Genomic DNA, 13,290 nt, shown 5'->3' with positions numbered 1-13,290 from the left:
CTAATAAAAACATAGTTCATAGTATTTTTGCGTTAATTTCTTTTACTGTATAGAAACATACATGCTTTAATGTTCAAGCAATATGTAAACAGAAAGAGTTAAAAAGAAAAAGGAGATTCTGCCTCCTCTCCCATTTGGGTCACTGATAAAAATTCCTTATCCAGTCTTCAAGATTCTCTCTGCTGTTGAAAAAGATTCTCCCCTCCCCTGTCTATCTGTCTCGAGTCTAGAGAATGCACTACTCTCTAACCTGGTTTTGGCAGTTACCAATACGTCTTGAGCATATTTGTGAATCTGTTGCAGCTTGTTTTCATTATGTTCACGTGTGAGCCCAGTCACTCAGTCATGCCTGACTCTTTGCAATTCTATGGACTGTAGCCCCCCAGGCTCCTCTGTCCATGGGATTTCCCAGGCAAGAATACTGCAGTGGGTTGCCATGTCCTCCTCCAGGGGATCTTCCCAACCCAGAGACTGAACCCAAATTTCTTGTGTCTTCTGCATCAGCAGGCGGATTCTTTACCACTGAGCCACTTGGAATTCCACTGCTATGGACGTCTGCTGCCATAGCACACAATCAAAAGAATTTGCATTTCATACTCCAGTCAAGAGTGTTTCCTTAGAACCAAGAGCTCCTTCTTAACAGTTTATACATTAAAGGTCTTAACTTATTAATAAAACTCCAGACAGCATTTCAGCAAAGCCCTTTGTGACTCTGTTTTTAACTCCATACATAGCACCTTTCCTTCCAAAGAGTTAAGACTGAGTCTTTTCTATACTGCCCTCAAGAGACTAAACCCCTGGGGTGCAAAAGACTGTTACTTGTTTTCATTATTTTTCCTCTGATAGTAGCTGACACCTGCCAGAGATTTGATTCATGAATTATTGAATATAAATAGGCAAATTCAGACTTACTGAAAGCTTATTAAAACATGATAAAACTAAAGACTGTATATGATGAAAAATATTAAAACCTGTGTATCAACTGCCCAGGGCTTCCCCCGTGGCTTAGCGGTGAAGATCTACCTGAAATGCAGGAGTCCCAGGAGATAGATATGGGTCCAGTATTCTCGTCTGGAGAATCCCATTGACAGAGGAGCCTGGCAGGCCACAGTCTATAGGGTTGCAAAGAGTCCGACACGACGGAAACAACTAAGCCCTCAGTGTGCATCAATTATCCACCTTTAACACATATGGAATTATTCTTCTCCAGCTTCACAGTTACTGGGCGTTTCTAACAGAGGTCTTCCAGAAATCTCACTTAGACGCAGATACTCAGTGAATAAATGGAGTGAAATAAATGAAACTGGAAAAGCTTAGCAACTTCCACAGCTTTTTCCTGATGCCCTGTACAAGCATGCAATGTCTTTTTCTCAAAGATGTTGATCTAAGAATATATAACTAGAACGTTGGTGCTGATAAAGCATCAGGACTCATAACGCAGGATACCCAGGAGGTGGGGCGAACACAGAGCTGCTCACACTTGACATTTTCAAGGGCGAGATTGCCTTTTTTGTTACCTAAGGCATTTTGAAACCCTGTAATTTTGTCTCTCTGGCAACCTGCAATTTTTTATTTGTTTTTATTTACTCAGTAACCCCAGGATAAGTAGGTTCAGTGCTGAGCCCACATTCCTGCAGCCGTCAGGAGGTCTTCTTACATGTATTCCAGCTTCAAAGCCTCTTCATCTTAGCCTGACAACCAAAGTCTAACAGCGCAAAGATGCAGAGTATTTGCACTGGATTCAGAGCTAATTGAGTGCTTCCTGTTCACCTCCTCACCTTCATCTTCTCATTTCTTCTTTCTTCTAGTGCTACCATTTCTGAATCTTTTTACTCTGTTCCCTGGGCCGTCTCATTAGGCAAAGATCCCTGTATTCTTACAGTTCATCCATCCATCCACCCATCCGTTCATCCACCCATTTATCCTTTTAGGATGTACTGAGTACCTACTATGCATCATAAGCTAAGGATACAAACGTATCTAAGACATCACAGTTTTGGAAAATTTACTCTAGCAGAGAGAAAAGGCACATTCTCCACTCATTACAATCCATTATGACAAGATTTATAGCAGAGGCAAGGACCATATATGATGAGACCCTGGATAAAAGAGTAACTCAGTCTGACCAGGAGGGCAGAGGAGGCTTCAGAACTGACCTCTGAAGGTGGCCAAGGGACGTCATCATTTTCCTCTTTCTTATCGCCGGCTTATCCCTCATGCAGGTCTGCTGTGATCAGTTTATTTTTTTCTCTGTCTTTCTGAAAATTCCACTCTAAATAAGACTGCTTGCATCTTAACTCATAATATCTATCACAGCATCACATTAATTAATTAAGCAATTAAGGGGTTAATGTGGCTCCCCAACAAATCTGCTGAGCACCTCTGAGTGCCAGGCTGCCCATAAGTGCTACAGATGTGATGAAACTGGCCAAGTCCGAGCCAGCCGACAGTCTGGTAAACAGAACATAATCACCCTGAGCCTATAATCTGTTTGGTGGCAACTGTGTGATAAGAAAGGAGACAAACAGCCACATAAAGTTGAGCTGATTGTGGGCTGGTGGGGCTGCGTTACCGTATCCCTGCGGACAAGCCCTAGGAGAGTGTTTCTGGTAGATGATTTTTGAGCAGAGACACGAAGCAAGCAGAGGAGGGAGCCATGTGGGTTTCATCGGAAAGTGGAAGAAACAGCAAGAGCACGGGGGCCTGGGGTTGGTGGGCCCTTGAAAGGATCAGGAGGGGCAGTAGAGGTCCCTGGACATGTGGGCACGGAGTGTGAGCTCATCCCGTGTGGCCATCAGCAGGGCTCGGGGTATTCCCTGAGCGGGAAGGGAAGGCGCTGGTTCATTTTGACGGAGGAGTGCCCCAGCCTGGCTGTTGTGGGCAACACAGAATGCAGGCTGGACTCGGATGGAGCCACAGCAGTGTGCGAGGAAGCTGCAGGCCTAGGGGAGAGGGCAGTTTAGGGGAAGACGGTCTATCCAGGTGAAGGGAGATGGCAGCATTCTGCCCGTATTTCAAAGGTCAGGAAAGCAGCCGCTGCTTGGCTGATGGACAGGATGGAGTCCTATGTGCTCAGTAAAGTTGGACACAGTATGTGTGTATGAAGAAGTGGTGGTCCTCCTCTGCTTCTGTCTCTCCGTCTGTCAGACACACACATACACACACATACAGAGTAAAAATACATTACATCCTTCTCTCTTGCACTACTATTGGGAATGCAGATTGATATAGTCACAATGGAGAAATGGAGGTCCCTTAGAAAGCTAAAAATAGAACTACCATGTGATCCAGCAATCTCATTCTTGGATATATACCAGGAGAAAGCCATAACTGAAAAAGACATATACATCCCAATGTTCACGGCAGCACTATTTACGATAGCCAGGACATGGAAACAAACTAAATGTCCAATAACAGAGAAATGGATAAAGAAGACATGGTCCATTAATACAGTGGAATATTACTTAGCCATGAAAAGGAACAAAATTTCATCATTTGTAGACATGGATGGACTGTCAACAATGAATTGACATGATTTTTTTTTTCTAAGAAAAGATCTGTCTGCCACTAGTCCAGTGGAATATGCATTCTCTGAAAACTTAATCCAGGTATCACTAGGAAACTTACTGAGGAAAAACTACAGTATTTATAGATAGAAGGTCAGAGTTTAAGCTCTGGTACTAATTACTGCTGTGTGAGTTTAACTCTGTCCCTCAGCTGCTTACCTACTAAAGTACATAAGCCTAGGCCCACCCCCACAGATCTGCTATGAATATAAAAAAAGTTAAACGAGATGAAAGTACTATTGATGAATATCTAACATATCAAAATCACTTTATGGTTTGAAAGTCAATTGAACACGATTCATACTTTGAACTCCCATTCATCATAGTAAATACTTTGAAAGTATCGGCTTGTATAACATCCCCAACTCACAGATGGGAAAAAAACGAGGCTCTGTGAGCTTAGAAGTCTCCTGAAGCTTAATGGAAAGGGTACATAGACCCCATGTGATCACAAAGAGGGGAAAAAAGACTGAAAGCAGCTGGCATGTGACTTACTTCCCTCCTGCTCACCTTCTGAAGGGGGGACACAGAGGGAGCGGTCAGTGCCCCCAAGAAAAGAAGGCAGGGCCAGGGTGGTCTCCTCGAGAACACACAGACTGCTGGACCTCTTGGTAAGGATGCCAGTGATATTGACCAAGAGGAGAATCTTACCTCTAGGAAGCGGTGTGCAGCATGTCCTTAGCCTAACACTGCTTGTTACAACCAAACCTGGGACCCAGAACTAATGGGCCACATGGCTCCTTGGAAATGTCATGTAAGCCAGGTAATGATGTGAGGATAAAACAGAGAGGCTTCACAGCCAAAACACCTTAGAACCCTCTCCATCTCCATCGATGCTGGAGTGAGGTGGCTTTCTGAGGATAAAACAGAGACTCCACACCCAAAATGCTCTAGAAATCTCTCTTTCCATCTCAATCTGTGCTGGAGAGGAACGGCTCACATTCTTCAGCTGTGTTCCCCACCTAGATTCTGAGTTTCCATTCTACTCTGTGTGTGTAGTATGACTGCCTACACCCCGGGTGCCCCCCAGGCTTTGGGAGACACAAGTTGCTCTTGCTGGCAGTGGTTCTCAACCTTGCCCATAAACTAGAATCACCTGGGGGAGCTATGCACCACCCCAAAGTTCAATCGACACCCCAGAAAAGTGAAGTCAGAATCTCCAGGCTGGGCTGTCACCAGAAGGTAATGTTGGCATCTTACAGCTGCCAGGTGACTCTAGGAGGCAACCAGGCTCAGATCCAGCTCAGGTGAGAGAGCTCCCATCTGATCGACGTGTGACCTCCCGTAACATGGTTTGTGCTAAGTGAAGAAATCCAGCATTTTTAAAATACTGGTACACAATTATAAATTAGGCTTTGATATTAATCTGGGCATTTTTTCAAAATCATGTCTTACGCTTAAAATTAGTCCTAAAGACCACTAAACTGAATAATTATTGACATCTTCCCTTCACTTAAGTTTTGCCCTTAACTGAACCAGCAGAAATTTCTTGCATGTGAAACGGCTATATTTATTTGTTTATGTGGTTGTTTACTTGTTTATTCACTTAGTCGTTCCCTGCTTGCTTCCACAAGAATGTAGTAAAGTTTTATTCACATTTATGTTACCCAGGCCATGAGCAGAGAATTGTAAAAGCTCAATGGGACAAGAAAGTAAATAAAAGAAAGGATGGCTGCCTAATGCTCTATAATTGATACAGTATTATTCTGCTTATTTGTTGAATATGATTCATGTTCAGAAGGATCTTCTTTAATGCAGATACGCAAACTCCATTCACTAAAGATTAGCTGGCTCAACGGTAAAGAAGCCATGTCTCCCTATTTCTGACCAACAATACGGTTCTCTAGGCCATATATTTTATCACTCAGAACCGTTCAATTTAGCTTTGTATTATATATATATATATTTCACCCTGGGTTGGGAAGATCCCTGGAGAAGGGAAAGGCTACCCACTCTGGTATTCTGGCCTGGAGAAGTCCACGGACTGTAGTCCATGGGGTCGCAAAGAGTCGGACATGACTGAGCAACTTTCACTAACTCACTACTGAGAGAGAGAGGGAGAGAAAGAGAGAGCGAGAGAGAGATGCGCTTCCTTGGTGGTTCAGTGGCAGAGTCCTCCAGCCAGTGCAGCAGATAACAGAAGACACAGGTTCGATCCCTGGAGGAACCAACTGCAACTCACTCCACTATTCTTGCCTGAGTAATCGCACGGACTGCAGCCCACCCGCTTCCTCTGTCCCTGGGTTGCAAAAGAATCAGACACAACTAAGCGACTAAACAACATCAATTTACAAACTACAATACGAGTAATTAACAAACATCAACGTGTCACTATTCATCTTCAGCCTGTTCATCTGAAGCACACTACTGCTCTGATCGTCGTCTGTTACAAGTGCATTTTGCTACTGTTTGGCGTCCACATTTGGTTCCCCTTCCACCGCATGCCACCCACTCTCACCCGGGCATCACAGCTCTTACCAGATGGAGCAGGGACCCTCCGGAGGACACAGGCATGTGAGGGTCGGCCCCCTCCTTCAGGAGTCGCAGCGCTGGAAGAAGGAGAGAGGAGAGTTACGGCACGTCTTTGTTCCACACTGTGAACCAGAAGGCGCAGCGTTTCATTCGTGTCTAAATCCCAAACAGCCATGAAAGCAAAAGAAGGTGCCCGAATCGCCATCAGCCTTATTTTGGGGATTTAAGCTTGGCAGCATTTCTCTTCACATTGCAACCCGTTTCTTGGTTTGCCAACACCATCACCTATGACAGCCCCACAAATTACTCCCAAAGGGGACCACACTCTTACAATTTATTCTTTCAAAGTGCCTGGCTTAAACTTCTGTCACAGATCAAGGAGAAATACCCAAAAAAAGGGAATCACTTCACTCAGCTCATGTATGCTTTAGCTCTCTCTTATTTTTTTAAACTCATTAGGACTCATTGGCTTAAAACAATAAAAGCTGACACTTTGCACATTAAACTTTCCTTCGTGCAATTACCCCTTGGCTCCACTTCCATCATTCTCCCAAAGCCATTTGTAGCTAAATTAGCAATGTCAGACAGCTCAGAATACATGCCACTCATCAGGATAACAGCACAGCTGGAAAGTGACCTGTGTTTCCATTTGAACAGAAGAGGTGGGCCGGGTAGGGCATGGCATGCAACAGGCCTTGGGAGATAGATTGTGTTGTTATGTGTCTTCTGTGACACACTGCGGGCTCCAAGAGGCCCATCCATCCCCCAAGGCACTATCCCAGCTCCCACTGTTAGCAGCAGTATCGTCGTTTTCATTAAGAGCCATTCATGTTTTATCCACAAATAGATAACCAAAGCAATAGTTCTCTGAGTTCGTTATTACACAGAACTGTACAAAAATGACTAAGATTCAAACTCATCCCTTCCAGAGCAAACTGTCTTTCCACTAACCTTCTCTGTAAAAGGGGTTAATGCTATTAGAACACATACACTGCTCCTGTCACCCCACTTGACATACTTGTCACCCCAAGTCTTGACTGTGTTCCAGTCTCTGGTTTGGTGCCATCTTCCCCAACTTTAACTGCACATCACAGAGGACGGACACAGCTCCTCTCACACCACTTTCTCTCCCAGACTATGTCTTCCGTGACGCTTGCATGAGGGATGAAGAGGAGGCATGCCAGCCCCACGCGCGTGACAAACCCACACCCAGCCCAGTACACTCTCCAAACAGCCTCTCCTGAAATGGGAGCATCCCTGTCCAAATCTCTCTCCTCGGGAAAGTCAGATGCATTCCTGCTCTCAGACCAACAGTGACGCTTGGCCTGGCTCCCTGACCTCACAGCTTGGTCCTCCCAGCCCTCCTCCGCAAAGAAGGGTCTCCGTAGAAGCATGTCTACACTATTCACTCACCCAATAGCTTTGCCTTGATGATGTTCTTTCTTTAATAATTTAACTCTTTTTGTAGAGTTAGATTCTTTTTGTAGAGTTAGATTCTCCTAATGTGGGGGGTTGGTGACAAACATATAGATCTTACAGGATGAGTTGTAGCCTGGCATCATATGGCTCATCCATTTGTGGACACAGGTACCTCCCTTGCCTGCCCTCTACAGGAACGCCCAGGAAGGTGAGGCCTTGGCTTTTCCTCCCGTCTCTGAGCTGCCATGAGCCAGCCTACTGCCTGGCTGCATGTCGACAGGCTCCCTCGCTCCCTTTCTCAGTCTCCTTCTGCACAAACGTGTAGTAAGTGCACGCATGTCTTACTTCCTCACATACTTCCCACTCTTAATTTTAGAAAGTGTGTTCATGAAAACAGAGAGTTCCTTAACTACATTTACCAGTAGTTTTCTCAGAATGAAAATAGCACTTTTACCCTAATAATTATTTGCTTAACAAATGAAATTATTCATCTTGAACTGGCTGAAACCTCCTTGGTGCTTTATGGTCTTTATAACAAAGAACTTGTGCCGGTGTGATCACACTACCAATAGTGAGGAAGATTATACTTTACTAGTTAAAACATTAGTAAAATGCTATTATATTTCTATAAAGAATGCACCATGCACACATGGGGTGAACTATACATAATATAAATCAGTGATACCCTGGCCTTGCAGTCTGACCCATTTGAGGCTGAGCCCCATTGGGAAAGCTAAGGACTTCTCTCTATGTCTTAGTTTTCTGTTAGTAAAATAATAGACAAGTTTTGGACTCACATGAGGAGAGTGTAGCATGAATTCAGTGGAGCACCACATACAGCAAACTGATCGAGCTTCCTGGCACTGGTCAGGGAGTCACTAAATGATTTTTGTTAGTGAAATTACTGTTTCAGTTATGAAACCAATAATGATGTATCATTAAACACATACTTTAAGGTTTATTCTAAATTTTCTCAAAACCTTCTGATTATTAAAGGCTGAATTTAAGTATAAGATGTAAGCCAATGCAAATGTACCAATATTCACTGAAAGATGAGTATACAATTTATCAGGCAGAAAAAAGGGGCAGAAGAGGGCAATGGAGGAGATGATGGGAGAATGATGAGCAGGGTGGGGCAAACCATAGGAGCCGAAGGCTGTGTGTGACTTGGAGGAATGTGTTGTCTGGGATATTTTCCATTACACTACAAGATGTGGGCATCATTCTGTGGCCAATGAAGAGAATCATAGCCTATTAAGCAAAGAAGAGAAAACAATCCTTAGGTAGGTGCTACGGAGTAAATCTTTGTGTTTCCACAGGAGCAGGTGGGCCACAGTGATGTGCTGGTGAATGCTCAGGATGGATGGAGATGTCTGGATGATGGATGGATGGACGGGATGGTGGAAGGATGGATGGGTGGGTGGACAGATGGATATGCATTTAGGAATTTGCTGCTATACCGGCTGTGCAGCCCACAATTGGTTGTAAATTCCATATAATCAAATGATTCTCATAAAATGATTTTGATTTTTACTTAACTCTTATATCCACACAGTCAATCTTTGTTTCCAATTAATGACCTGGACCTTAATATTCTGGTTGACATTTTCACTGAAATTAGTGAGTATGAGCCAGGGGTCAGGAAACTACGGCTGTCAGGCCAAATCTGTCAGCATACAGCCCTTAAACTAAGAATAACTTCTACAGTTCGGAAAGGTATGTGAGGAAAAGATAACAATTTAAAAAAAAGACAAAAAATCCAAGAAGAATGTGTAACCCAGACTGTATGTGACCCTTAAAGTTTAAAATACTTGCTAACTGACCTTCACAGTAAAGGTTAGCTGACTCCTGAGAGTAAGACTGAAGTGAAACAGTGAAGGAGGCCAGAGCTTCAGGAATTTATCAACAACCTGAGCAATATCTTGGCTAAACAGATATTGGTTTCTGAACAATGTAATCATATTTTATGACATCTTTGCGCTTTTCACAATATAGTGGCCACTGACACAATACATTTTAAAGTACAACCTGCATCATCAACACTTTCTCCACCACCTCTCGAATTCTACACAGTCAGGATAATAAATCAAGCTCCGATTTCTAGCACGGGCCAGTTCTTTTGGTGTACATCTCCCACCATGGCTGATCCCAAGCTACCAGGGTGTGGTGTCACTGAACCCAGAGTTTGGAGGTGATGGGACTGAGGTCACAGTTCTGTGGCATTTTTATCACACAGACGAAAGAGACAAAACGTTGAGAGCAAAAAAGGAGAGGAAAAGTAGAGAACTGATTAGGAAGCGATGAGCTTTGAGCTTTACCTTTGTGTTTATTACAATCTAAGTAATAATGAGTTAATTACAATCCAGTACTTAATTTTCAGTTTATATACTCTAGTTGTTAATATAGGTTTTTTTTAAAAAACTGTTTTACATCCAGCTCATTAATTCCTGACATTTTAACAATCGGCTCTCAGGGGCTGTGAGACAGCCACCAGCATGGTGCAGGAAGCACCACGGTGGATAAGCAGGAGGTGGATGAGGAACGCTGTCCAAGGATATCCAGGAATGAGACAGACTCTGCACCCAGCAACTGCAGCACATCCCTCCTGCCACAGTGAAACCAATGAATAAACTCCAGCCCCTGCCTCACTCAGGCAGACTTCAAACTCAGGAGAAAAAGAAGGGAAATCCGGCATCTTCTCTTCCTAGATAGAAAGACTGTTTTCTTAAGCACTGTTCACACTGTCATAACTAAAGTGGAACCACAGACTGGTTATGGGCTGGTTTGCCCCTAAACACTATGGATCCAGAGCAAGAATAAGACAAAACTGACTACTGACTAAATAAAGAAACAGTCTATCCCTCACATATACAAACGGTAGACTGTGCTAAATTGTAAGCCTGTGCTAAGGGTTAAAATGACAGCATAAGGCACCCAGATGTAAAGATATAATAAAGAAAATATAAATTCATGTTAAGCACACACTGAGCTTTCCGAAGAATGCAGGGATCTGATACTGCTCTCCGTGCCTTAGTATGAGAATTACTTTGATTCTCCCAACTCTCTGACACAAATACTGTACTTGTATACGTATCAATAAAATTGATAAGGAAACTGAGGCTTATTAGTTACGTGATGGTAGCACGGTGGATGTAAAAACCTGTGGCTTATAGGATTGTGTTCTTAACCGTGAAGAGCATCAGGACACTTTACCTCTCATGTGACAAGAGTGTGGAAGGGTCACGTTCAACTCGGGAACAGCAACAGGATTCAAGATCCTCAATAATGTCCTCATAATTACTAATTTTGTGGGAAACTGTCCCAATTCAGGTTCAAATACTTTCTTCAAAAAGGTTCCAGTCCATAACAACTTTATAACAACGTAGTTGGAACTCACAGTCAAGTGAAAAGGCACCTTGACTCAGAGTCTGTTACAATAAAATCTGCAAGGAAACAGCTCAAGGAGAAACAGCCATCTGGGGACCAAACAGAATAATGAAGCTGAGGCTCCTTTTAGAGTGTTGCTGCCTGGAACTGATTCAGCACTTACTGTGTATTTGCGGCTTCATCATCAAGCTGCCACAGAAGTTCCATCGCAATGTCTGTGTGGGGGACATGATTTGATATTTAAAAAGAAACATTCAGTCTCTAAATCTTCAGCTATTGGGGTAAAAATGGATGAAAATCCATCATCGTTAATCGGTTCTGCAGCTGTCTCCCCTGCACATCCCCACCATCATCAGCCATGACCAACACCAGTGATGATGACAGTCACCATTGTAAGTGTCCAGACACGGCAGATTTACCAGCGGCGACACGGTAAGTGTCCAGACACGGCAGATTTCCCGGTGTTGAGGACAATCAGCACATCGACGATGGTACCTCGACAGCAACTTGATAACAGCAAGTGCTTTGCTGATCACAGGAGCTGGGGTGGACATCTGATTGCACAGCAGTCTCTGTTCTCACATGGTTCTCGTGATAACAGGGGCTCTGTGTTCAGAGATTTCACATCTGAAATCAGCAGAATCAAGGAAGACTGACAGAAGACATTACTACGCCTTCTAAGTTGCGTCCTCATAGGGAGCCCTGCAAAGGAACGTTCTCTAGAGTGCTAAAGTTTAGAAACGTTGGCTGCTGAGTAGTAAGTGTGTGCATACTAAGTCGCTTCAGTCGTGTCTGACTCTTTGTGATCCGATGGATCACAGCCCACCAGGCTCCTCTGCCCATGGGACTCTCCAGACAGAAAATACTGGAGTGGGTTGCCATGCCCTCCCCCAGGGGATCTTTCCGACCCAGAGACTGAACCCCTGTCTCATGTCTCCTGCAGTGGCAGGTGGGCTCTTTACCACTGGCGCCACCTGGAAAGCCCAAGCAGTCACTACTTTTGGGTAAATTTACCTGCTACAACTAATATCAGTGAGAATGACGAAAAAAGAAGATATGAAGTGGCAAAGTGCTCCTTCATTCTCCAGGGCATTTTCTTACAAAAAAGCCAAAATACCTCCCTATCAAAACCCAGAGCATTTTTTTTGTAGAAAAAAGACAAGCAGGTCCTAAAATTCATAGGAGGCTCAAATAGCCAAAATAACCTTGGAAAAGCAAGAACGAAGAAAAGAAAAAAGATAAAGCATGTGGGATGACTCACTTTACAATTTCAAAACTGACTGCAAAGCTTTGTTCATCAAAACAGTGTGCTGCTGACTGAAGACAGATATATAGACCAATGAAATGGGAATGAGAATTCAGAACAGCCAAAAGGTGGAAACAGCCCAAACACCCATCAATGACTGATGAGTAAAGAAAGTAAGTTAGAACTACATAATGGAGAATTATTTATCTTTGAAACAGGAAATAAATTTACGTTACAAGATCAGTTCAGTTCAGTCACTCAGTCACGTCCGACTCTTTGCAACCCCATGGACTGCAGCATGCCAGGCTTCCCTGTCCATTACCAACTCCCGGAGTTTACTCAAACTCATGTCCATCAAGTTGGTGATGCCATCCAACCATCTCATCCTCTGTTGTCCCCATCTCCTGCCTTCAGTCTTTCCCAGCATCAGGATCTTTTCAAATGAGTCAGTTCTTTGCATCAGGTGGCCAAAGTATTGGAGTTTCACCTTCAGCATCAGTCCTACCAATGAATATTCAGAACTGATCTCCTTTAGGATGGACTGGTTGGATCTCCTTGCAGTCCAAGGGACTCTCAAGAGTCTTCTCCAACACAGTTCAAAAGCACCAATTCTTCAGTGCTCAACTTTCTTTATAGTCCAACTCTGACATCCATATATGACTACTAGAAAAACCATAGCCTTGACTAGACAGACCTTTGGTGGCAAAGTGATGTCGCTGCTTTTTAATATGCTGTCTAGGTTGATCACAGCTTTTCTTCCAAGGAGCAAGCGTCTTTTGATTTCATGGCTGCAGTCACCATCTGCAGTGATTTTGGAGCCAAAAAATAAAGTCTGTCATGGTTTCCATTGTGTCCACATCTATTTGCCATGAAGTGATGGGACCAGACGCCACGATCTTTGAATTTTAAGCCAAAATTTTCACTCTCCTCTTTCGCTTTCATCAAGAGGCTCTTTAGTTCTTCTTCGCTTTCTGCCATGAGTGATGTCATCTGCATATCTGAGGTTATTGATACGTGTTGAGGTTATTGTTACACAAATGAATATTTAAAAACTAAGTGAGAGAAGCCAGATACAGTAAGCTATACAGTGTGTGATTTCACTTATATGAAATATCCAGAATAAGGAAATTCATAAAGATAGAAAGCAGACTGGTGGTTGTCAGAGGCTGAGCGAGGGGGAAATGGAGATTGAGTGTCTAA

At 43.5% G+C, this 13,290-nt stretch overlaps 1 protein-coding gene across 1 annotated transcript in view; it reads right to left on the bottom strand.

Annotated features, from left to right (window-relative positions):
* The window catches only part of MYO16 (myosin XVI), a 395,654-nt gene that overhangs the window by 353,123 nt on the left and 29,241 nt on the right, over nucleotides 1–13,290 (bottom strand). The window contains exon 2 of the mRNA XM_052650218.1: nucleotides 6,045–6,115. Coding sequence (XP_052506178.1) covers nucleotides 6,045–6,115 — 71 coding nt within the window. The remainder of the gene's footprint in view (nucleotides 1–6,044; nucleotides 6,116–13,290) is intronic.

Source organism: Budorcas taxicolor, chromosome 12 (genome assembly GCF_023091745.1).
Source record: "Budorcas taxicolor isolate Tak-1 chromosome 12, Takin1.1, whole genome shotgun sequence".
Lineage (NCBI taxonomy): Eukaryota > Metazoa > Chordata > Mammalia > Artiodactyla > Bovidae > Budorcas > Budorcas taxicolor.
Note: the sequence above shows the minus strand (reverse complement) of the source record. Positions and strands in the feature narration are given on the sequence as shown.